Consider the following 26102-nt stretch of genomic DNA (forward strand, 5'->3'; position numbering starts at 1 on the left):
AAACTGGTCATAAACAAGAATCATGGACAGGTGTATGTGTATGGAAAACATGGTCTGTATGTAGTGAATGGTTTATGGCATGTTGTGCCTTGATGATATCTTACTCGGCCACTGGGCGAGGAGCTGCCCAAACAGGTTTGGCTGGAGGCAGTGGAGTCAGCTCGGCCAGGTCATGGGGAAGTCAGCTACGGTGGACGTGTCCTTTCAGATCAAACTCGGCCTTAATCGATTGACTATATGAGGGCAAGTCATAAGATGGATGCCGTTTACAAAATGGAGTCTGAGGGTTCGGAACGGAAACCACGATTTAAGGGTGTTAGCATCACTCAATCGTGACGCAAATGCATAGGGATAATGTCCTAATCATTACCGGTCCGTTGATACCAAATTCGTCATGGTACGACGATATTTTGTGATACGAGTGTTTGGACCTCGATACCGGTGGAACAGCAGGGTCCGGAATTTCAGTACCACAGAGCCCCCATGGATTTTGCTGTCTGTGTCTTTTTTAATTTTCTCAAGGGTAGTGTCTACATCAGGGCCAAAGAGAAAGTCAGGGTTAACAGGCTGATTGAGCAAAGTTGTTTGGATTTCTGGTTTGAAACCAGAGATGCGGAGCCAGGCATGACGTCTCAGCATTACGCTAGTGTTGATGGCTCTAGCTGCTGTGTCTGCTGCATCGAGTGCACACTTGATGGATCCATTTGAAATCAACTTTCCTTCCTGTATCAGCATTTTTGCTCCCTCTTTGTAAGCATCAGGCAGGTGTTGCATCAGCTGTTCTAGTGTGTCGTAGTGAGCCCTATCATATCTGGCAAATATTAGCTGCTTGAGCTGCCACCCGTTTACCAGAAGCCTCTAAGATTTTGGATTCCGGAGGAGGAGCATCACCACTTGTCTGAGAGTTTGCTCTCTTGCGAGCATTAGCCACTACTAGGGAGTCCAATGGGAGTTGGCCCTTGATGTACATAGGGTCCGCAGGCGCAAGCCTATACTTTCTTTCAATCCTTGAGTTTATAACCCTTGCTCTTGTGGGTTCCTTGAAAATGTCAGTAGCATATTTGAGGACACCCCTTAGCATAGGCAGTGTTTTTACTGATCTTTCTGAGGTGGAGAATGTATCGGAGAGAAAGTCCTCCTCCACTGGCTCTGCGTGCATGTCAATATCATGGTTGAGGGCTGCTCTTTCAATTAAGGCATTAAAAACCGCTGTGTTTTCAGTAGGTGATGTTTTGACACTATAAGACAGTGTCGGGCGTAGTGTGGGGATCACCAGGGTCAGCAGGGTCAGTCCAGTGTTGAGACTCCCCTTGATCAGCGTCAGTATTGTAAAGGAATCTCATATGACTATAATCATCTCCCACTTCCTCGTCGCTGCGTGTGGGAGAATCGGCACCATGTTGTGTATAGGACTGAACATGTTCCAAGAGAACAGGTGATGTTGCAGAGTCCTTTTCCTTTTTTAGGGGGATTTTATATGACTCCAAAGGATGTTCTGGTGCGATTTTCCTTTTGTGAATGGCGAGTCTGCCAGAATCCGAGTCGATGTAGATCTTCAACTGATTGTCGTACGAGGGTGCCTGGAACATTACCTCCTCCAGGATGGACTGAGATTCAGGAGGTTCCGATACCTTTTTGGAGGGTTCGGCGCTCCTTTGAGGCTCGTGCGTTTTGGGTCGAGCGGTCGGGGGCAGTCCGTATTTAATTGGTGGTGGAGGCACCGGAGACGAACCGACCGCCTTAGGGATCGATGCAGTCTTCGATGCGATTGGCTTCGATGTATCACCAGCATGCTTGCGGCCTTGCGTCGACTCAAGCTGATGGTGCGCAGCAGGTACGGTCTTGGTCTTCGACGCGACATGCTCCTTCGGGTCGGGTTTGGTCTTCGACTCGAGTGACTTACTGAATAGAGTCTTTGAGGCTGCAAGCATCGGTTCAACAGTCTTTTTAGCCTGGAGACCTTTGGCAGGGTCGCCATGTTTGGACGTCGACGTCGAAGGCGTCAGGATGACGTGCTTGACCGTCGAGACTGGCTTCGGCGCCCTGCTCTTGGGGTCGGCGGCGCCTTGTGGCCCCGAAGGGTCGACGACGTTAGTAGACTTGACTGGAGCCGAGGAGCTCGAGGGCGTCGATCCGAGGACTGCTTTAACCAGTTTTGGTTTAGTTTTTGCCTCTGTTTTCGGTTTCGATTTTTGTAGATCGACCGATGGCTCCGTCGATGTATTCTTAGCCGGGCCTTGACGCGGGCTACAGAATGTAACTTAGGATCTCGGCTAAGGCCTTCCGGCGATGCCTCGATCTGAGCCTTAGAGAGTACAGTGTCAATATTAGGCCCCACGATTGTGGGTGGGCCTTCCTCATCGCTCGAGTCGTCATCGACGGCTCTGATTGCCTCTGCGTCGTCTCCTACCTCGACGACGTCTTCTTCATGGACGTAGTCTTCATCGTTGTCCATACCGAAGGTAGAATCTCGCTCCGACTCGAGGTCTGACTGCTGGTCAGGAACTTCTTCATCCACGCCTTCATCGTCATCGGCTTCGAAGATGTTCTCCGGGTCAGGTGTCGCTTTTTGCACCGACTGTCGCGCGGCGCGTCGAACTCGAAGCGTCGTCTTCGACCGGAACTTTGAACAGGCCATACAGCTGGCCTCGTCGTGGTCCGTGGACAAACATTTATTGAACACTGGGTGCACATCAATGTGGGGGTACTTAGAGTTGCAGACGGGGCATCTCTTGAACGGGCTCTGTTCCATCGTCGTCGAAGTTGGGGCCTGGTGTCGAGAAGGCAAACGGCCTTTGACATCCTGTTCGAGGAACTGGATGAAGTATAGGCACCGAACGAGACAATACCGACGCCCCGAAGGCCTTTTGGCCTTGCGCAAAGAGTTTTATGTTGATTCCGAACTTGAGTCAAGAAAGTACATCCGAACCCAATGGCAGAAAAAACAATCTGAGGATGGAGAGGATGCCCATGCGCACTGTAGTCCAGGGGAGGAGCCACCTATCTCGTGATACTTCGAAGACTCTTCCAGGACAACAATGTGCAATCATCCGGACCCAACACTAGGCGGCGATCTATGCACAGATACGAATTCAGCAGCCCACATGCCTCGAACTAAAACAGATATTAAAAAAAAATGTTTAAAACATACCTGCAATATATATTGGGAGACTGACCAGGGTAGGAATAAGGGACACCCATAGAATAGAGGTATCCATCGAAAGAAAGATAGACCTAAATACAAAAATACATTGGTAATAGACCAAAGTTGAGGCAGCAACGGAGTGAAAAATAATGTCAACCTCCCATTGAACTAATGCTACTGACTGAAAAGGCTACCATCAGGCGGTTAACAACAGGAGTGAAAACGCTACTATGAAAAGAATTAAGACCACTACCGGGGTCCACCAAAAGGTATAGTCGAAATAAAGGCCAACACACAGAAGGTCTCAACAGATACATTTCCATCAAATAGACACAGATATCAGGCAGCCAGACCTGACTGAAGATTCTCATAAAAGATGGAGTACATGTCTGTGAAGGCATCAAGCACCACGAAATGGAAACCCCCCAAAATAATGGACGGCAGTGCATACAAGCACAACAAGGATTGCAGCCAGTAAAAAATGTCTCAACAGGAGACATGATGTATACAAAGCAAAACCTCCAATATAACACAACTACAAAAGGGGATAAGATCCACATCTCGAAAAGGAAGCGAGGAAGAAAAAGAGAATAAATTCCTTCAAGCAGAAGGAATTCATGAAATAAGGTGGAAGTGGTATAACGACCTTTGAGGGATGGAATCCTTATCACATCCTATGAGGAGGAAGAAAAACCCTCAAGAAAAGGATGCCAAGGGAGACCACAGACTCCTTGGAAACCAATCCTCAAAGACATGGAACCATAATGTCTAAGGGCCACATGTTCCAGAAGAAGAAAACCTGAACTGAAAATTAGCTACAACACAGACAAACGGGGTGGGATGGTGACATCTAAAGAACAACCAAAAAGGTAAGAAATTCTATGGCTGTGATCTGAATTGGCAAATAAATAATGCCTATAGGAAACAAGCATTGGCATAGCCAATAGGTCTCGCTTTTGGGACCTTATAAGTATTTAGTTTTGCAGCACAATATCCCTGGTGCAACAACATCACCTGTTGCATGGCTAAACCTTGTACCTTATAAGTGTTTAGCCATGCAACAGTTGATATTGTGCTGATGTTATCCAGCACAATACCCTTGGTGCAACAACATCAAGTGTTGCATGGCTACAGATTGAGGTGGAAGAGGCAGAAAGCTTAGGTCGGCCAGTGGAGTTGGGAGAGATCAGGGGAGCCATAAAGCGCATGGCCAGGAACAAAACCCCGGGCACTGATGGGCTACTATCTGAATTTTATGCCACATATGTGGACCTGTTGGCCCCCCACTGTTAACACTCTACAATCAATCGAAACAAGATGGCTACCTACCTAGCTGAACAAGGGAGGCAGTAATAGTGCCCCTTCTCAAGCCGGAAAAACCGGCACGGGATCGCACAGCCTGTCGCCCTCTCGAGATGCACCTGGATTATAAGATCTTGAGTGGTGTTCTAGCCCATCGACTGAGGGCCCACATGACAACACTTGTGCACGAAGACCAAGCACGGTTTATTCCTTCACGGAACACAGCCATGAATATACGAAGGCTGTGCCAACTGGTACATGGCTCGGTGGATGAAGGGGGAGAGGCGTGTGTGCTATCGATTGGCATTGAAAAGGCCTTCGATAGTCTTGAGTGGCCATATATGTTTAGGGTCTTGAGGGCATTTGGCCTGGGGGAGGGGTTTGTGACCTGGACGAAGATTTTGTATACCCGCTCGACAGCCAGGGTACGAACGGGAGGCGTGATTTCTGAAGCCTGCAGGGGGACGAGGCAGGGATGCCCGCTGTCATCCCTCCTGTTCGCCCTGGCCATTGAGCAATTGGCTGTTCATGCCCCATCAGGCGGTATTACAAGGGATTGGACGGGATGGGTCAGACACACTACATTGCTCTATATACAGATCTTTTAATGTTCCTCGCCGATGCTGCTGGGGAGTACAGCGTGCCAGAGAATTGCTGGCTAGACTAGGGCGGATGGCGGGGCTCAAAGTTCACTGGAACAAGACGTGCCTTTTCCCTTGAGAGGGGGTAGAACTGACCCGCCAGTTGGACTAGATGTGAGATGGGAAAGCAGTTGCCTGCCTTATTTAGGAGTCAGAATTTATCATGAAGCTTCTGACTTATTTGAGGGCAACGTGGGGCGTGCTTTAAGAACTACCAAGAGTAATTTTGATTTTTTGGGGTACCTTGCCTTTGTCAGTAATGGGGAGAATGGCGTTGTTAAAAATGGTGACCCTACCCCGCCTACTCTACTATTTTGGAACGTTTCTGCTTTGGATCCCTGGAAAATACTTTATCCAACTGAATACTATGGCTCTCCCTACTGCCGAAAGAGACCTTGCGCCACGTCCGAGTTCAGACGCCATTCATGATCCATCATGCACCGGCAGCTGAGTTTGTCCGCCCTGGCGTTCAGGAAACCTGCCAGGTGGTGAACTGCCAGGTGTTGAACCACCAGGGTGACGCCCTGGTGTTCCAGCCATGTCCAGAGGCGCAGAGCCTCCTGACAAAGGGTCCACAGCCCCACCCCGCCTTGTTTGTTGCAGTATCACATGGCGGTGGTGTTGTCCGTGAATATCTGCACTACACTTTCCCTGACAGAGGGAAGGAATGCCTTCAGTGCGAGACAGATCGCCCGCAGCTCCAGAAGGTTGATATAGAGCCAGGATCCGCCGGAGACCAGAGGCCTCTGATCTCCGCCTCTCCCATGTGGCCCCCCCATCCCAGGAGGGACGCATCCGTCACTACAACGTGCTCCGGTTGGGGTAGGGAGAGGGATCTGCCTCTGACCAAAGAGGGATCTGCCTCTGACCAAGTTGCGGTTCGTAAGCCACAACTGCAACTGACTCTTAGTGCGCTCCGAGATCAGGACAGGTTGCCCTGATGCTGCGCCCACTGAAACTTCAGGACCCACTGCAGAGCCCGCATCCGCCACCTGGCGTGATGCGCCAGAAGGATGCAGGAGACCATCAGCCCCAGGAGCCGCAGCGTCAACCTGACCGAAACTCGAGATAAAGGCTAAAAGATCGGAACCAGAGCCTGAATATCCCGAACCCGCTGTTCAGGAGGATAAACCCAAAACTGCGCCGAGTCCAGAACCTCTCCGATGAAAAGGAGCTTCTGAGAGGGGCACAGGTGTGACTTCGGTACGTTGATGGAGAACCCCAGCGAGTGCAGGAGATCGGCCGTAGTCTGGAGGTGGGGGCGCTGGTAAGGCTGAAGGGGAGCACGGTAAACTGAAAGTGCTCGTGGCTTATCGTGAACCGCAGGTAGCGCCGATGGGCCGGCAGGACGGCCATGTGGAAATACGCATCCTGCAAGTCCAACACTACTATCCAGTCTCCAGGGTCTAGGGCAGCCAGGACCCGAGTTTAAGTCAGCATCTTGAACTTCTCCTTCCGGAGGATGCCTTTGACGCTCCGGAGGTCCAAGATAGGGCGTAGGCCTCCTTTGCCCTTCCTGGGTACCAGAAAGTAGTGGGAGTAGCAACCACGTCCTACTTCTAGCCCAGGAACGCGCTTGATGGCCCCCTTGGCCAAGAGGGCCATAACTTCCTCCTGCAGAAGTTGCAAGTGAACCCCCGACATGCGGTGGCACTGCGGTGGCATGGCTGGAGGGGTCGCCTCGAAGGGGAGGGAGTAGCCCCTTTGGGAGATTTGCAGCTCCCACCTGTCCGATGTGATGGAGCGCCAGTGGAGGAGGTGATGACGGACCCTGCCCCCCACTGGCGTCGAAAGGGCCTGAAAGCTCTAACTAGGAAGGCTTTGAGGCAGGTGCTGCGGGAGCGGATGTGGACTGACCTTGCTGTGGTCCCCCGGCACCGCCACAGCGGTTCCCACGCCCGTTTTGAGGCTGGCTCTGCAGCCTGTGGCTGGCAGGACGTGTGGGGATGCCCCTTCCTTGGCCACGAAAGGGGTGAAAAGCAGAAGTTTGCTGGCGCTAGCCTGACAAGCCCAAGGACTTGGCCGTAGCCCTGGAGTCCTTGAAACGCTCAAGAGCAGTGTCTGACTTGTCGCCAAAAAGGCGACGGCCATCGAAGGGCATGTCCATGAACGTGGCCTAGACATCGCCAAAAAAATTGTCGAACCTCAGCCAGGCGTGGCGGCGAACCGCCACCGTCGTGGAAATCGCCCTTCTCAGTTAGTCAGTGGTATCCAGTCCACATCTGATGGAATAACGCGCTGCATCCTGCGACTCCGCAAGGGCTTGGGCGAGCCGGGCCCGGGCCTCCTCCGGGCACTGTGGCAGCACGTCCGCAACCGTGTCCCACAAGAAGTGGGCATAACGGCCCAAAAGGCAAACGGTGTTGATAGACCGCAACCCCAAACTCAGTGAGGAAAACAGTTCCTTCCCAAACTGATCAAACCTTTTTGATTCCCGATCCGGGTGAGCGGTCGGGAATGCGATCTGGGACGTAGATGCCTGGATCACCAGGCTCTCTGGAGTGGGGTGCACGGACAGAAAGCTAGAGTCGCCCAGAGTCGGGCGGTGGCGTCGGGTCACATTCCGATCCACAGGGGGCACTGTGGAGGGCTTGGACCAGGTGCCCATCAGAACGTCTGTGAGGGCCTCATTGAACGGCAGTAGAGGCTCCGAGGAACTTACTGGCGGCTAAAGCACCTCAGTGAGGAGGTTAGTCCTCAAGGCGCAGCAGGGAGCTCAGGAGCCAAGACCTTGGCAGCTCTGCCCAACACCACACCATATGTAGCACCCTCCTCCATAGCCACGGATGGGGGAAGAGATGAATCCAGTGTCGGGCGATGTGTCCAAACCACTGGCCCCCCCTAGCTCATCTGCCCAGTCCTGGCTCAACTGGCACTGCTGTGCCAGAGGGTCCTCAGACCCATCCCAGTCCTCCCCTTCATCCGTGTCCTGGTAAACAGGCTGGAATGACGGAGCAGGGTCGTAGGTGAAGGCCTCACCCATCGACGCCGATGCCGGACCCGGACAGGGGCTGAAACTGGGGCCGACGTCGTCCGAGGACGGCGCCGGAAGCTACACCATTGGGGTTGGCGCCAGCGGAGGAGTCGTAGAGGAAACTGGCGTCTACCGGGATCCAGGCACGGATCCCACGGGGGCCGGCGGCGTCGGAATCGAAGTCGACGACGGCGCTGGGGCCGAAACACCCTCCGGGCCCGGAGCACCCTACGGCCCGCCAAGGCCCTCGGTCGAGTCTGTGGGGCCCGAAGGTGCACCGGCAGGCCACAACGGAGGGAAGTGAGTCCTCATGGCAATGAGGAAATCACTAATCTCCTCTGGCATCGCTCACAGGCCAGGGACCGAAGGGTATGGGCCTGGAGGCGGCGCTTGCGGCACGGTGTCGACCGAACCTTTTGCCACGTCGCGCGAGAGGAGTCCGAAGAGGCGATGACGCCTCTTCAACTTCCTCTAAGAATGTCTCAACTTACCGGAGGACTTGGAGCCCTGTGAGAAAGTGGCTCTATATATACTGGACTAGAAGGAAGTACAGTGTGTATAGAGTCCACCAACCCCAGAGGTATAACAGAGGTTAAAGTCAGAACTGACCTTACTCTCCAAAGTGGTAGCTTGGCCGAGCAGTAAGGCAGTACCAGAGGACACTGTAAAGCATTTGATGTACACACTTAGTCAGCAAAATGTTTCCCACACTCAAGGACTGAACTCCAGGCCAATTGTTTGTATATCCAAAGATATGGTTGATTTATTTTTAGAACCAACAGTTATAAAAATATACTTTTCAAGTTACGAGTGTTCTCATGTAAATACTTTGCAGAGGAGCAATAAGTTTGTACACACAATAATCACAGGTTAGCTAATAAGCCATACAGTTCTGAACCACACTCTAGCATTAACCTCAATGGGTTTTCATAGGAAAGTACAGTTGATTACTTTATGGTTTACTTTGGTAGTTCCAGGACTAGATCTTGGATTCAGTCCTGGGGTCTAAGCTGAAACCAGATTAGCAAAAACGTTTTAGTTACAGTGATGATTTTTCCTGAATTTAAAGCTGTTTTAAAAGTTCACATTTAGAAACTTTTCGAGGTGATTCTCACAATGTTATTCAATGGGAGGAAATTCAGTTTACAGGTATAGTAGGATCGCGTTACTTTTGTAACCCAGCACCAGTCTCCTAGGGCCAGCACTGGGGGCTTAACTCAAAACAGTTAGGTAATTGCATTTCAGTATTTCGTACGATTTTTAAAGAATATTTGCAGTTTTCAAAAGTAGACACTTAGAAGAAAGTGCATAGAAAAACAGACAATGGGTTCCTATGGGGAAAATACAGGTTACTAGTAAACCCGCTAGGGATTACTTTTGTGGTTCAAAACTGGGCTGAAAGGTTCAGTACTGGCTTCTCTCCTGATCACGGGTGAGTATTTTCGAATTCTGACTTTGGCTAATTCTATAGCAAAATTTTCAGTTTTCAAAACTTCACACTTAATGAGTACTTGGTTGGTGAAGTTAGGGTTCTGGGCATAGACTCAAGGGTCCTTAAGGGTCAGGCGAGTACAGTTAGTTAAGTTCCAGAGACGCAAGGGTGGCCGGGTGCAGAGGTAGGTAGGCCCAATGTTATCCAATGAGGGAAAGGGGGCCTTCGGTTGGTGGCTGCTGGCTAGCAGGCCAGCGTCTCTGGGAGCTGGGCTCCTGGTCACTTGCCCAGGGCAAGAGGGGAAGTAGGATAGGGCAAAGAGGTCACAGCCAGCGGCACTCGGGCGGCTGGGTGCAGGGTGCTTTTGAGCCGTCGGGCGCTCAATGTTATCCAATGAGGATCTTGAAAAAGGAACAAAGGCCGCAGGCTCGGGGACAGTGACCCTCCAGGGGCGACCAGCACTTCGAGAGGTAAGTTGGGATGATGGAGCACAGGTAGGTACCCCAAAGGGTGGCACAGGGGGCCGCGGGGCAACGGGTGCAGGGGTGTCTATGGCTGTCGGAAAAGCTTACCCTCCGCTGGTCGCGGTTGGCGTGGCCCCTGGTTCTGAGTCTGCAGGCGTTGGCTGATTAGTCGATGAGGGTCTTTGGGCACTGGACTTCGGGTCCCAGTCGCCGGGGGGACGGCCTCGTGGTCTTGGTGCGGGTTGGCCCGGCCCGGGCTCGGCTGGTGCAGAGTGGGCTGGTCCGGAGCTTTCTGGTGGGTTGTTGCAGCAGAGTCTCTGCTGATGGGAGTCCCAATCGTCAAGAGGGTCAAGGCAGGCAGGTCCTCTGGGTGTCCCAAGGTTTGCTGTCCGCGGAGGTCACCGGGTTTAGGCAGGAGCAGGTTCCAGGATCAACAGGCCGGTAGGGCTGGGGCCAAGTCAGTTGTTGTTGTCCTGTTGTTAGCAGCTGCACGGCGGGTCTTCTTCTTGATCTTCTTTCTTCTTTTTGATATCGGGATCTGAGGAAGGAAGGTTCAGGGAGCCCCTAAATACTAAATTTAGGGGCGTTACAGGTAGGGCAAGGGCATGGACCAATTGGTCCCTGTCCTGGGGAGAGTACAGCCCCTAGCCTGCTCCTCTCCTGTGGGAGGGGGGCAGGAGCCTAGCTGGGATTGGGCATGACTCCCCATCTAAAAGATGGCCCTAGCCCGGGGTCGTGCTTCACCTCGCCTCCTCCACCTGAGGAGTGGAGTTGGCATAGGTTGGCACACCCCCCTTCCTGATGTTGTTTTCTCCGCCAGTCTTCCCGCCAGAGGGGGGGGGGGGAGGACTGGTGGGGGGGCTGGTTGCTGGGTACCGCAAATGGTCTGGAAAAGCTCTCAGAGGCGGTATGCCATTGAAGCTTCCCCCTGTCCATCCTGGGGGAGGAGACATAGCACCTCGGCCAGGATGTGCTTTGTTGCAGACCCAGGAGAGCGGGGGCTCGCCACCCAGGGGTCCAGCTACATGTCTGCGGTGTGGCAGCCTCTGCAGCCACTCAGCCCAGACGCGGATTGTAGGTTCGGGTTTTTGGAGGGCATCTCTAAGATGCCCTCTCGTGCATTTTACATTAAATCCCATACTGGCATCAGTGCGGGTTTAATGTGCTGAGAAGTTTGGTACCAAACTTGTCAGTTTTCAATGAAGCCATTATGGTGCTGTGGAGTTCATGAATGACAACCTCCCAGCACCATATACTCTTAAATGGCAACACTGCACTTACAGTGCCCAGGAATGGTCCTGGGTACTGTAGGGGCACAGGGCTCATGCACCTGGGCCCTCACCTCTGGAATAGGGCATCCAGCTAGAGGGGTGACTAAAGTATGCCAGGGCAGTGGGTTCTGTGGGCATGGCACACAGGGATGTGTGCCATGTTGACTCTTGCTTTAGTTTTGTACCTAGGCACTCAGCCTGAAAAGGCAGCGTGTGGGAGCCAGGGTACAGGGCCCCTGAGGGTGGCACAATAAGTGCTGCGGCCCTCAGGGGTCTTCTCTGGTCACCATGCCCTGGGTACCTAGGGTACCATTTACTAGGGGCTGACAGGGGCCAGAGATGCCAATTGGGTATTTTGTTTCAGCATACCTTTTCTTTGTAGGGAAGGAACACAGGCCCTGGGTACCTGACTGGCAGGTACCCAGGGCACACTCAGTCAGCAGTTCAGAAAAAAGTGGGGGCATACCAAGGCAAGAAAGATGGCACTTTCTCACAAGCCCGACAAGTGATGACGATGACTCGTCGAGGGGCACCTGCGTCTCCGCGACCTGTCCCTCGACCTCCTCAACTGACTGCCGGATCTCGAGTAGCTTACGGGACCGCTCCCGCATAGCTTTCGAGGTCAAGGCCCGGCAGTCGGGGCATGACTTGTCGTCATGGTCAGCCCGAAGCAGTAGAGACACCGATGGTGGGGGTCGGTCACAGACATCAGGCGGTAACAGGCGTCCCACGGCTTGAAGCCAGGCATCCCTACGGCACCAGGAGTCGAAGTCGACTCGAAAAAAGAGATCACAAATATACCAAAAAGTTAGCCAAAAAATGACTAGAGTACTGCTCTACCCGGATATGCGCTAGCTGGCGCGAAAAAAAGAAAAAACAGACGTAAGAGCGCGAGGGCGGAGTCTAAGTACTCCAACGACGTCATCCTGGCGATCACGACGCAGACGACGGATGCGGAGCCGCAGACGACGCCTACCGACTCGAAAGGGTACTGCTGACGAAAACTTTCCGGATCCAGCCTGATGCCTGGGGATATTCTAAGGTAAGGAATCTAACACGGTCTTGTTTCTTTCAGGTACATTGCATTAGAGGGGCCTTTGATACCCAATGCATCACTGAGCTATAGACTAACAAGGAAACAAAAGATCAGTGGAAGGAAGCCTTCTTGCCAACCCATAGCGAGTGCAGAACAACAAGAATGCCAGCGCATTCATAAAGGACCTAAGTGGGAATACGGTCTTAGGCCACAGCCGAAAATCTGCTCAGGCCAAGGATCATGCCACTCATTTCACTGTTTCTGCTAAGGACAGAAGGACACTAGATAAAGGGAAGGAATGCCCCATGGTTATGAGAGGTAAGTCGTATGGGGTTTGGATGGGAGGTTGGCACTGGTGCAAGGCAGAAATCGCAACCGCTATGTTTTCTGAGGCAGATAAACTGATAGTCTGTAGAAGGGATACTAAACACCAGAAAGTGATCCAAAAATGCCTATAAGGCATACAGAAGGTTGTCCCTGTACAACAGGTAATACGACAACAGTGTATCCGCATAATGCAAACAAAATACCCTCTTTAGAATAAGAACTTGGATAGAAAAACTAGCTTCAGAAAGAAGCCTGTAAGAACAGTCATAGGGCCACAAAATAATAAATGGCTCAGATATTGGGAACCATAAACTGTCATCAACTGTATATGAAGAATAAAAGTACCAGCAGAAGGCAGGAACACCTCACCGGGTGTTACCCGTAGATGGATGGAAAGGGGATTTGAAAAGAAAATCCAATGGGCTCCACCCTGGAATGGCTCATTTGTGAAAAAGAAAGGAGCTTTCCCTCAAACAAACCTAATACAGGAGAACTAGGGAAGCAGATGGTGTGAGAAGTTTGCCTGATATGCAGTGCTCACTATTCTAGTGATCACTATGTATCAGTCCAAACAACCCTTATTGATGATTGGTTGTAAGTCAACCTGATAGACCAGCTATCCTAGTAGCATGGACAAGAGCAGTCTTTAGGCTAAACTCTAGAGGGCGTGTTAAGCCAGCTGTTATACCATCACATATACCCCTTGAACACCAAGTGAAAGGACACCACACAAGTTGTTATGAAAATAAAAGGATATTTATTTAGAACACAACAGCCCTGGACTCTTTATGAGGACAGGGCGCTAAGCACAATACAAAGCTCTTAAAGAAATTCTGAAAGTCGCACAATTTACACAAATGCCCGAGGGGCACGGAAAACCATATACTACAAAAGTGGAATGCGAAATACTAGCAGGTAAGTAACTAGTCTCAAAGGCTTTAGGATCGCTAGGACTGGACTACTGAACTTTCAGATTACGAGCAGGAGGCCTAGGGAGATCGGGTGCAGAGTGTGCACTCTCACGCGGGATGCGGGACAAAGTCTATGGATGCTAGATTTCTTAAAGTTAGTGTTATCGGACGAATCCGACTAGGTAGAGCTGAAACAAAAAAGGATCTGGACACTTAGATAGTTAAGCTATGCTGGAGCACCGAAATGCTCAGGTTACCTAGCCCAGGGGCTGCGGCTGCATAGGGCTGAAAAGACGTCGGGAATCCTCGTTGCAGTCTATGGAGCCTGAAAGAAGGAGTTGCTGGCAGGTGACCAGTGATGAAGTTCGATGTGATCCAAGCCTGGATCGGTGTTGAAGGATACCTGTAAGCAGAGGGGACCAAGTTCTGAATCACTAGCCAGTGATTAGATGGGCACCAGGATGGCACCGGACGAAGTCACCTCGACCAGGTGAGTGGGCGACGCTGGGCTCTGCAGTCTCTCGGACCAGGAGGCGTTGTCGGCGACCTGGATGGAGGTGTGATCTGTCCCACGAAGGTATCTGCTGTCGACGTCGCTGGACCCAGGATTGGGGCAACAACTCTTGGCAAATGCAAGCCCATGCGGTGGACTTAAAATGGCATCTGGAGTGGACCAGGAGGGTCCGGGGTGCTCCTCTGTTGGAGGGGAGCAAGGGCCAGTCTGGAGCAACCAGACCAGCGATGAAGATGTCGTCGTTCGTCATCAAGAGGGCTACAAGCCAGCAGGCAAGTGGCCGGACAACGCGGTGGGCAGCAAAGAGCAGAAGGGCCCCACGCATATCTCGTGGATGCTGGGGGCCTGGACTTCGGTGCTGGAGCTGCTCAGGGTCAGGGCTTCTCAAACCCCAAAGCACTCACTCGAGGATCCCTCGGCGGTCGTGCTGGATAAGCGTTGTGCAGTTCTGAAGATGGCCGGTCCCTCGAGGTCTCGTCACACCCACGGATCTCAGCTGGGCTGATGATGTAGGTAGAGGTCAGAGGTGCCAGGGAAGCCGGGTCTCGTCATGCTGGTCGGTCTGGTTCCGGAGGAAGGACGTGCAACAAACCGCAGTGTTCTTAGTTGGTGCCCGCAGATGCAGGGTGACTACTCCTTAGTCACAAGGGAGAAATCTTGAGAAGAAGTCTTGAGTTCCTTTCGTAGAAAGTAGTTTCAGGATTCAAAGATGATCTAATTTGGAAGGGTCCCCGCTCACACCTTTATACTAAAGAAAGGGGCTGGTACGGGACTAGGTCCTGCCCATGGGTGGGACCAGGAAGGGGGGTGGTTACACCCCTCTCCCATGCCGGACTTTCCCCAGCTCAGGGGCTGGTGTGCCCCTGGAACTGGTTCTAGCCGGCCTATGCATAGTGAGCACCGGGGTGCCACTTGCAGCCACCTTCCTATTCAGCTCTGCCTACCCAGGATACACAAAACCCTGTCTGGGAGGGTGCTAGCACCGCCCCGGACAGGAAACCCTTTGTCCAAGCTCTCCTCGCTGGAAGGACTCCTAGCAGCAGGAGGTCAGACTTGTGTCTGTGGTGGCTTATTATTATCAAACAGGGGTTGACCCAGTTTAGTCAAAGGACCTGGGTATTCGATAGTATAGAAAACAGTTGGTCCTCGACATATATTTAACATATAACACAAATATTGCATTTGGTTAAGTTAATTTTCGACAAACCCAGACTGAATCTGTATTGTTGGTTTGATAGGTGATACTAGCCCACATTGTCAAGATATCATACAGAAAGCACCAAGAACCTTAGGATTTGAAAGGAATCCAATCAGATTGGCATGTTTAATGTACAATTCAACAAAGTTTAGAATTTAGCATATCTTTATACACATATTTACATTAATAATAAACAAAGATATATTCCTACAATAAAAGAGAAACGTGCACAGAGAAAGATCAAAGTGTGTGCTCAAGTGAATGATCAAGAGGATCAGAGAAACAAAGTGTAGATTATTTATATACAAGAAATTGAGCCTGCCCTAGAGAACGCTTGTAAAAAATTTACTAGCTTGTATGTTATACAAAGTTCCGTTGTCCTTAATTTTCACAGTTGGCAAAGGGATTTGGAAATGGGGCAAGGGGCAGGGGTTAATAGGTGCAGGCTCCCACAGGGAATTGTCGTCGACGTTTCGACCCAACCGTAAAACGGGTAGTTCAAATCCTCAACAACGGGTCTTCATCAGGACGGGATTTGGGGGGAGGGGCGCAAAAATTCTTTCAGAGTGCACGTAGGTTAAAAACCATTGTCATTGGGCACCCTTTTGTGGTGCATCAACATCAGTGCGACGTTTTGTCTGCACTCAGAAGTCAGTAGTTCACAGATTAATACGCTTAGTTCGGGGATGCTTTCCAAAGAATTTGAGTTGAAACGCTAAATTCGCTGTATTCAACACGGAGAAATTAATCCTCTAACAGAACGTGCCGCACGACTTGCCAGTTCCACTTCGCGTATTGGAACGCAGATCTGGTGGATGCTGGGGGGCTGGTCTTCGGTGCTCGTGCTGCTTGGGGTTGGGGCTTCTCTTACCCCAGTGCACCCACTCGAGGGTCCCTCGGTGGTCGTGCTAGGTCAGTGTCGTGCTGGTTCTGATGGTCGCCGGGTCCTCTGCTGTGCTGTAGAGGCAGGTTGAGGTCAGAGAGGGCAGGGAGTCCGGGTCTCGTCGTGCTGGTCAGTCTGGTTCCGGATGAAGGACGTCTTAGCAAACCCCAAGATACTTAGTTGGTGCCTGCTGCTGCAGGGTGACTACTCCTTAGTCACAAGGGAGAAATCTTAAGAAGAAGTCTTGAGTTCCTTTCGTAGAAAGTAGTTTCAGGATTCAAAGATGATCTAATCTGGAAGGGTCCCCGCTCCCACCTTTATACTAAAAAAAGGGGCTGGTACAGGACTAGGTCCTGCCCATGGGTGGGACCAGGAAGGGGGGTGGTTACACCCCTCTCCCATGCCGGGCTTTCCCCAGCTCAGGGGCTGGTGTGCCCCTGGAACTGGTTCTAGCCGGCCTATGCATAGTGAGCACCGGGGTGCCACTTGCAGTCACCTACCTATTCAGCCCTGCCTACCCATGATACACAAAACCCTGTCTGGGATGGTGCTAGCACCGCCCCTGACAGGAAACCCTTTGTCCAGGCTCTCCTTGCTGGAAGGACTCCCAGCAGCAGGAGGTCAGACTTGTGTCTGTGGTGGCAGCATCCATTTTGTGATGCTGAGGCTCGAGTTAACTTTAACCGGGGTTCACAGTTACATACATGTCGTGTCCCTCTAGAAGGGTGGAATGCTAACCCTGTCACCAGAATTGGCGAGGGGTTGGTATTCCAATCCGTATGACATCTTACTCAACATGTTTTGATAAAGCGATACCAGAGTTGGCATATAACCGCGAGGATTATAATGCATTTAAGAGTATATGGTATGCGTTATCATGGAACAGCTATTAGGACTTGGTTCCGTAAGCTGAAAACGGGCTCAGCTCATGCCAGAGCACCATCTCACATGATTCCAAGCACTCTGCCTTCAGGATTGTTAAGGCCTGCCATAGGAGTGACTGATAGGAATCTATGTGTCCATTTTAGGGTTAGATATAGGTATACTATATCCAAAGCAACGGGTGAGTACACCACTTTGCCCCAGCTGTCGTGCAGCCAGTTGTGTCAGATTTAGATGGCCAGCCAGGGGTGGCATAATACATGCTGCAGCCCCTGGTAGGCCCTGGGTACACCTATGCCCTGAGTTACAGGGTCTGATAAGGTGGCCCAGTACCAATTGGTAAATGCACCTGTCAATTTAGTGAGAGAACAGCAAGGCTGTGGGTCTGATTAGCAGGCCCACAGCCGGAGAAGTCGTAAACCAGTGAAGCAAAAAGCAAAAATCTGGGGTGATCATAGGATTGCAGACCCTACTCTCCTACAGATAGTAGAGTCAAGAGTCTGCTCTACCAGACTATCTCGAAATCGCAGCACAGCAGAGTCGGCATGTGCGCCAAACAGAGTGGCGCCATCAAAAGGCATATCAATCAGGGTGGGTTAAGCAGCTTCCGGAAAACCAGATGTGACCAACCAGGCACCCATACGTAGCTATTGGCACATTTGTGCACAATTATTTCCGCTAGAACACGGGTGCCATACTCCTTTTATTTACTTTTGGATGCTCCCCCATGACGACACTACATATTGTTTCCCTAAACATAAAAGACCTCAATACCCCCCTCAAGCATAGGGAACTGACAAACTTGCTACGTCGCAAGGAGGTGGATGTGGCACTACTGCAGAAGACTCACCTCCTCTGATGCGCTCTAGAACTCCTTATCCACACAATGTGTGGTAGAATTCTGAGGCGAAATGGACTATGCTCTGGGAAGGGACTGTGAGAAGTCGGCCTGATATGTGATGTCCACTATTCCAGTGGGCACCCTGTATCAGTCCAAACAACCCTTATGGTGATGGTTGTAAAGTCAACCTTATAGACCAGCTATCCTAGAGATAGCATGGACAAAGCAGTCTTAGGCTAAAACTTCAGAGGGCATGTAAAGCCAGCTGTTTTGCCATATGTAACCCTTTGAATACCAAATGAAAGGACACCACACAGGATATATATAAAATATATATGTATTTATTTGTAAACAACCCCTCTGAGCTCTTTATGAGATCAGAGGCACAAGCGTTGGACAAAATACAGTAGAGCCCTAGGGGCACTTCAAACCATATATTAAAATAGTGGTATAAGAATCACGTCACAAACAAAGGATAGGCCTAGGGCATCGCTGGGGCTACACTGTACTACCAAATGACAGGAAGTAGGAGGCCCACGGGAGGCGTGTGCAGTGTCTTTACACACACGCAAGTTACCATAGAGTTAGAATGGGAAAAAAAGAATTGGAAACTAGTTCTTTTAGGTCACTTCCGGGTGGACTAGGCGAAAGCTACTTGAAAGTTAGACACTAGGATAGTCAATATCCACAGGAGCACGGAAGTACTCACGTTACCTCACCCACAGGAAGCAGGTGCATAGGTGTCAAAGTGTGTCGGGTTTCGTCGCTGAATCCTATGGAGCCTTGGAGAAAGATGCTGCAGGCGACCAGGAGAGAAGTGTCCGGTTGGATCCAAGGGTGGATCGAGGATGAAGAGTACCTGAAAGCAGAGGGGACAGAGTCTGGGTCACTAGCCAGTGACCAGGAAGGAACTAGGAAGGAACCAGGCGATGTTGCAAAGCTATCAGGTGATGTTGTGAAGCTTGTCTCTGCAGCTTGTCTCTGCAGCCACTGGACCAGGAGTCGTCGACGACGACCAGGATCAGGCATCAACTGTCCCATGAAGGCTCTCGCTGTCGGCGGTGTCGGCTTCCGGATTGGAGTCAACAAGCCTTGGCTAATGCAACCCACGCAGGAATCGAAGATGGCTTCTTAATCAGACCAGCAAGGTCTGATGGGCTGCTCCTTTTCAGGGGAGCAAGGGCCAGTCTGGAGCAACCAGACCCGCGGTGTAGATTCTAGATTTTGTCGTCACAGAGGCCACTAGCCAACGGGCAAGTGACCGGACAGACGCGTCGAGCAGGAAAATGCAAAAGGGCCCCACGCAGCACTCGTGGAGGTGGAGGGATGATCTTTGGTGCAGATGATGATCAGGGCTGGGGCTTCTCAATCCCCAATGCACAACTTCGAGGGTGCCTCAGAAGTTGCACGGAAAGCAATTCGCTGGCTTTCCAAGATGGCCGGTCCCACGTCTCACGTCGCCTCCACGGGTCTCAGCTTTGCTGTGGATCGGGCTGAAGGAAGTCTGGAAGTCCGGGTCTTGTCAGGCTCTGTGTTGGGGCTCCGGCGGGAGCGACGACAAAGCAAACCGTTGATCGCTTGATTGTGCCTGCTTGTGCAGGGTGTTCACTCCTTGACCACAAGGGAGAATCTTCAGTCTTCTATCTTCAAGTAGAACGTCGAAGGTCCAGAGTTTCGTTATAAGTTTCAGTCAGGATCAAATCTAAAGTCTTGGGACTCAGCTCCTACCTATATACCAAATTTAGGGGCTGGATTACCTGCTAGGTACTTTCTATGGGTGGGACCAGGGAAGGTCCCACCGCCTTTCCCTTAGTCCAGTTTCATGCCAGAGCTGGTACTTAAGTGCCCCAGCACCGGTTTGAACTGGACTATGCATGGGACACCTTGTGTGCCCCAGGCAGTGTCTCTTTTCTTTCAGCCCTCCCTGCCCTAATACACAAGAGCCTGTCTGGGGTGGTGCTAGCACTTCCCAAGACAGGAAACCTATTGTCCAAGCCTCCCTCGCTGGAAGGACTCCCAGCAGCAGGAGGTCAGGCTTGTGTCTGTGGCAGAAGCATCCATTTTGTGATGCTGAGGCTCTGGTTAACTTTAACCTGGATTAGTAGGAACAACATGTCTCCTCCCTCTAGAAGGGTGGAATGCTACCCCCGTCACCAGAACTGGCGAGGGGGTAGTATTCCAAAGCGTATGACACCTTACACAACATGTTTTGATAAAGCCAAACCAGAGTTAGCATTTAACCACGAGGTTCATAATGCACTTAAGAGTATATGGTATGGCTATATCCTAGAACAGCTATGAGGACATGTTTCCGAAAGCTGCAGACAGGCTCAGCTCATGCTAGAGCCTCATCTCACATAAAACCAAGCACTCTGCCTCCAGGATTGTTAAGGCCTGCCATAGGAGTGACTTATAGGTGTATATGTGTCTAGATATAAGGTTAGATATAGGAATACTATATCTAGGCAATGGGTGATTACACGACCTTGCCCCAGCTGATACGACAGTTGTGTCAGTTTGGATGGCCAGCCAGGGGTGGCAAAAAGATATGCTGCAGCCCCTGGTAGGCCTTGGATGCACCTATGCCCTGGGTACCTATAGTACACTGTACAGGGGCTCATAAGGTGACCCAATTCCCAATTGGTAATGTACCTCAAGTACATTGTATTGAATTTAGAGAGAGCACAGCTGGGCTGTGGGTCTGATTAGCAGGCCCACAGCCACATTAAGTCGAAAACCAGTGAAGCAAAAAGTGGGGTGACCATAGGAAAGAAGACCCTACTCTCCTACAGGGACAGCTAAGGACACTCTTCTCATTGGCCCTTGGCCCTTGGGTCTTTGCTGAAGAGGTGAACATGCTATTAACCCCATCGATGCTTGTGACTGAACCATTCCGTCATCAGTCACGGCTGAGCTGTGCTGATGACGGAATGGTTCTGTCACGACCACACCCTGTTCTGGAATGTCCAGCACAGGGGGGGAACTTGTGCAGCAGCCAAGGTGTTAAAGTGGCAATGTCTTAAGTTCTTTCAGGCTGAAATTGATTTGTACTGCTGTTTTAAAGTTACAGGGAGACTCCCACCTTGACAATGGGAAATGATTCAAGCATGTGAATCAATGAAAGATCCGATTCCATGGTGGACAGTTTATCTACATGACACAAAGGCACCAGTGAGCTACATTTGATCACTTGTACATTCAGAATGATATTAATTGGGACCTCATGTCACCATTGTTACAACACTGGGAAAATGTTTACGTATAAGTAAAACAGATTATATACTCCATATCTTTTACCTGGATGGGAACTGCAGACGTTGCGTAGATAAATGTACCTCTTGGCAATCCGCCACCAGCACTTGGGTCAGCCAAAAATGTTACTGATGTAAGATGGGATGAAAACATGCAGGCTCTCACTGGCGGGAATACTCGAGATGGGCTCCATGTAATCTGTTTTGGCTACAGAAGAAAATAAAATCAACCACATAGACAATTATGTTACTCTCCAATTCAATAGAAACAATACACCCAATCTAGCGACAAATAGCAGATACAGATTTCTTGAAATAATTGAAATTGACTAGGCACCAAAATGTTGTAATTAGATAAGGAAAGATTGTTTTGGATGATAGCGAAGACTACAGTATTGTGTACTAGGTTTTAACATTGCCTACATGTAGAGTAACAACATAAGATTCAAACGTTTAACGGGTATCTTATTTTTTGTGTACATAAACTGTAAACATTCTACTAGCAAACCTATGACCAGAGAAACAAAAGCCACAGATATTGAGCATAAGTTCAACCACCACTGTACATACTACTACATTTTTTGCACCTTACTGGCAAAGCATACACAAAGGATGTGCAGAATAATGTATGAGCACTGAAGGAGACCAAGGTGCTTGATTTGGAAGAACTGCTTGAAATGAGGATATTGCAATCAAAGGCACCGTAGCATGATCTTTACAGCTCCACAACACACCAAATATAGAAGAAGGCGCTGCCAGACTCTTTCCGGTTCACCTTAGTTCACCGCTATGGAACTCTAATGAGGATCTCAAATGGAGTCCACCTCTTTTAGAACGTTTAGAACTGGGGTTACAGAAATATAGTGTCATTTGTTGAGTCAGCTAAAGTTTTGGATGGGGATATATAACAAGTGGCTTTTCAGTGAGAACTGCACAGCGTGGGTCTGAACACAAAGTACATTGGTGTAGGAGTTACGGCCACTTGAGTTTTATGTGGTTTCTTTTCACCCCATTGGATACGGACGTGTCTGTTGCATCTTAATTTCACAAATTATGATCCCCTAAGGACTTGGACTAACAGTCGGATCCTTTGTTTTCCGCTACATCAATTTTTTCAGCGGATCGCTAGTTGAGCACCGATCACTATACAATCCTCTTTTTATCCATTATTTTCTTTTTCGGACCCCAAAAGGGTGGGAACTGTTTCGGATTAAGTAGTGTTTACAAGTTGCCATGGTATTTACTTTGGCATTTGTAAGTAGCGTTTTCTCCACCTGTACTGTCAGGGCAATAGCACGTGACCGTGTACACGCAGAGGGTCTATTTCAGCTGGTGAATGTGGAAGCTGTCGTCATTTTTGTGAGTGATGCTTGAATAAAGTGTATATTTGGGAATCAACAAACTTTGACCCTGTGATATTTATATCAATTGGAATCCGCTCCCTCAAATCATTGGAGTTGCATTGGACAGTTTGTGGATCTTTAAACGGTGGATCCATTTGGGGTTTTGAGCAAACAACAGATCAAGATAAGACAATTCAGTGTGGATTTCACTTACAAATTTGGTTATTTTCTGTGCTGCAGTGCTTTTACCCTCACCGTTGTTCTTTTGAGTATTCTATTTCAGCTGGTGACCCGCGAGGGAGCTGCGGTAAGGGTTGTCGGCCACGGAGCTGTGCTAAAGTGCCGTGATTGGTTTAATTTCAACCTGTAAGTGTTTTTGTGATAGGGAGGTTGCGCCGGGTCCCCGAGCCTTGTCCATGTTAGGCCCACTGACGGGGGTTACATTTGCTGTTCATGCAGTGTGATACCCACCAGAAGACGTTGAGGGCTCTTATTTTCACTTTTACCACATCGAGGATATATTCGGATGCATGTGGTGGTGCCCAACTTACTTCTAGAAGGTCCGGGGGAGCAGAAATGATATAGGTATGCCAATTTGTAAACATGTGTACTATTTTGTGTGGTCACTTTTTACACTTGCAACATTTACATTTTAAGTTAATCCTTGACCTGGTAGTGTACCAGATCTCAGAGAGTGGGATTTATATTCGTGGTGTGAGGAAAGTGTTTTGCTAGGGGGTCACTCCCCAGAGACTCAAGCCTGTGGAAGGCATAGTGAGTGTATTTCTCAAAATATGTTGACTTTTCTTGGAATTTGAAGGCAGCACATCTTTCTGGGTGCTTACAATAGTTATGTGCATCAAGGATTCTTGGTAAATAGGAGGCTGTCTCTCTGTGTTTTATTAGGATTGGTCTTCCGTTCTTATCATTTCCCAGGGGGGCACTGTACATTCCCTTGCACTGTTGGGGCACCTTTGCATGCCTAAGTGATCAGCACATCCTGTGACAAATGTAGGCAATGGTTTTTAATTTTTATTTTCGGTTTTGGAGTACTTTAGGTTGTTCCCTTCACCCTAGTCCTGATGAGGCCTGGAAGGAATAGGAGCTGAAACACGTCAACAGTTAATGTTTTGGAGGAATCCACTCAAATGAAGAATAATTATTGTATTTAAGTGGAGATACATGTGTACATAATGACTTCGCAGATATCCTATGAGTATATAGGATTACCTCGCCGTATATTGCTATTAATGAGGGTAAGAACACTGACACTAAGTAATTGGGGTTTAGGCGACAACATATACAAGATGATCTGTTTTATGAACAGTTGATATGTACTTGAACAGTTGATATGTACTTTATTTGCCCATGAGAGTATATATATGTATTTGTGTGGATGATTTCTGTTATTGTCAATGATTATTTTTTCAATAATACAATGAAGAATTGTTTCAACAAGGAAGTCTGAGTGGTATGTGGTTTTTGATGACGTAAAAATTAAGACAGGATGATGTACCTTGAATAGGGTAATTAGTTGTACCCTATTAGTAATTGTGAGATATCTATTTCTCCACGCTACCTTTTTGTATAACGTTATGTTCTTAGCCCAAGTAGTGGAGGGTGATTTGAGCAAACCCCAAATGATTCTGCAATTTTGAAAATCAGCCAAGAAGCATACAGGAAGACATGAAACCTAATCTACAAGGCATAAGGGGACATGGAGTTTTAAAGAGCATACAAGTGTCCTCACACCCTTTCAGGAGGGTGACAAGTACCTTGATGTAAATGACTTGCAGACCACAGGAACAGGTAAGCTGTAAGTAAGCTTTAATGCAGCACAGAGAATAGTAGGTCAGCTCCCCGTCCAACCAGAGCTCCAACTGCCGACAAGGCGAAGGAGGACTCCAGAACCCAGAACACAAGGAGAGATCTAGAGTGCTAGTCCAAGGAAGGAGCAAAGCACTGTACAACATATCTCCCCTCCTTGCAAGGAAAGAAAACACAGGAACAAAGGGAAAGAAACACTAATGCACATAGTCATTCAAATACATAGGTGGGCGGCGGGAGCGAGAGCTCCTCGAACAGACATCAGCTAAGGAAGAGGAAGAAGGAGCAGGAGTACGAGGTACAGAAGAAGGAGCAAGAGAAGTAGAACCGGAATCAATCACAGAACCACTATGATAAGTACACAAGGAAGTGGAGGCATCGCCACCACCCACCTCCCCCCGTCCAGCTGACAAGGGAATGGGAGAAGGAGGACAACCAGAGGACAGTAAATAACCATTACAGCCATCCACCTTGGCAGGAAACAGGTCATCAGAAGAAGAATCTTTACGTTTCTGGTAGAGAGCTACCCTCCGGTAATTCCAACTCTCACCATTGGCCAATACAACGAAGTGGGGAAAAACTTTCCTGACTTTGTAGGGGCCTCTAAACTTGCTAAGACCCTTAGTAAGTCTGCCCGGCTTAACCTTGACCAAATCACCCACAGAGATGGGCAAGGAGGCACTGTCATGAATTAAGGGAATATTGCTGCCAGAACTTAGCCAAGAAGGGGTCAATTTGCTCACTGGTGTGCGACCACGCATTAGTTCAAAAGGAGACTTTTCACCAGTCTTATGGGGTGTGGAGCGATAAGCCCAGACCAGTTCTTGGACACGCTCATCAGAGAAACAGCCAGACTCCACAAACATCTGAATCACGCCCTTAATGAGGCGATTCACCCTTTCACAAAGGCCATTGCCCTGTGGGTTGTAAAGACTCGTCTTCTGATGCCTGATACCACAACCATTAACAAAAGAAGTCATTTTCGAGGACGTGAGTTGAGTCCCATTGTCTGAAATGAGGACAGAAGGGTACCCTTCGTTGTTAAAAATGCCCTTCAAAAACTTAATGGTAGCATCGGTAGTGATCTCTTTTACAAACTGTACACACAACCACTTTGAAAAACAGTCGATAAGGACGATTGCAAAACGGTGATCAGTAGGAAGCTCACTCATGGGGCCTATGAAGTCTATGCAGACACTATGCCAGGGAGTATTCTCAAAGACAATCTTGTGAGTGGACTGAGAGCCTAAAATTTTGAGGCGCTTCTCACCCTCCCTACAGAAACTACACTTCAACACACAATCTACTGCGTCACTATCAATAGAGGGCCACCAAAAGTTCTGTTTGACACGGCGTTGCGTGAGACTTTGACCCAAGTGCCCCTCATGGGCCAAGTCCAGAATTCTCTTTCTTAACAAATCAGGGGGAACAAAGCGATCACCTCGCATTAAAACATCTTTCCCCTCTAAAGAAAGTTCATCCAATATTTTCAGGAAGGGTCTGACGGAAGGACTAACAGTGCTTTCCCTCCTAGTACCATTAGAAATAAGACCGATAACGGCCTTCAAAGTCATATCCTCCTCCATGCCCTTGGACCAATCATCACGGGAGAATGTACCACCACCTACCAACAAGACATCTTCCATAACAGCAACTGCAAGGTCATCGGACTTGACTTCAGGACTACAATCAGTGGCAGGCATAGGGAGCCTAGACAGACAATCAGCTTGGATGTTTTTCCACCCATGAATAAATTCAATCTCGCACTGAAAGTCCTGCAAACGAGAAGCCAGTCTCGCCAACCTCGGAGAACCCTTACCAGCACCACCAGGAGCTAGGACGTTAACAAGAGGTTTGTGA

General features: G+C 49.5%; 1 protein-coding gene across 1 annotated transcript in view; it reads right to left on the bottom strand.

The window, feature by feature from the left end:
• HECTD4 (HECT domain E3 ubiquitin protein ligase 4) overlaps positions 1-26102 on the bottom strand; it is a 2691195-nt gene that overhangs the window by 1366324 nt on the left and 1298769 nt on the right. Inside the window, exon 49 of the mRNA XM_086943079.1 lies at positions 21119-21280. Coding sequence (XP_086799205.1) covers positions 21119-21280 — 162 coding nt within the window. The remainder of the gene's footprint in view (positions 1-21118; positions 21281-26102) is intronic.

This window comes from Lissotriton vulgaris, chromosome 11, assembly GCF_964263255.1.
Source record: "Lissotriton vulgaris chromosome 11, aLisVul1.2, whole genome shotgun sequence".
Lineage (NCBI taxonomy): Eukaryota > Metazoa > Chordata > Amphibia > Caudata > Salamandridae > Lissotriton > Lissotriton vulgaris.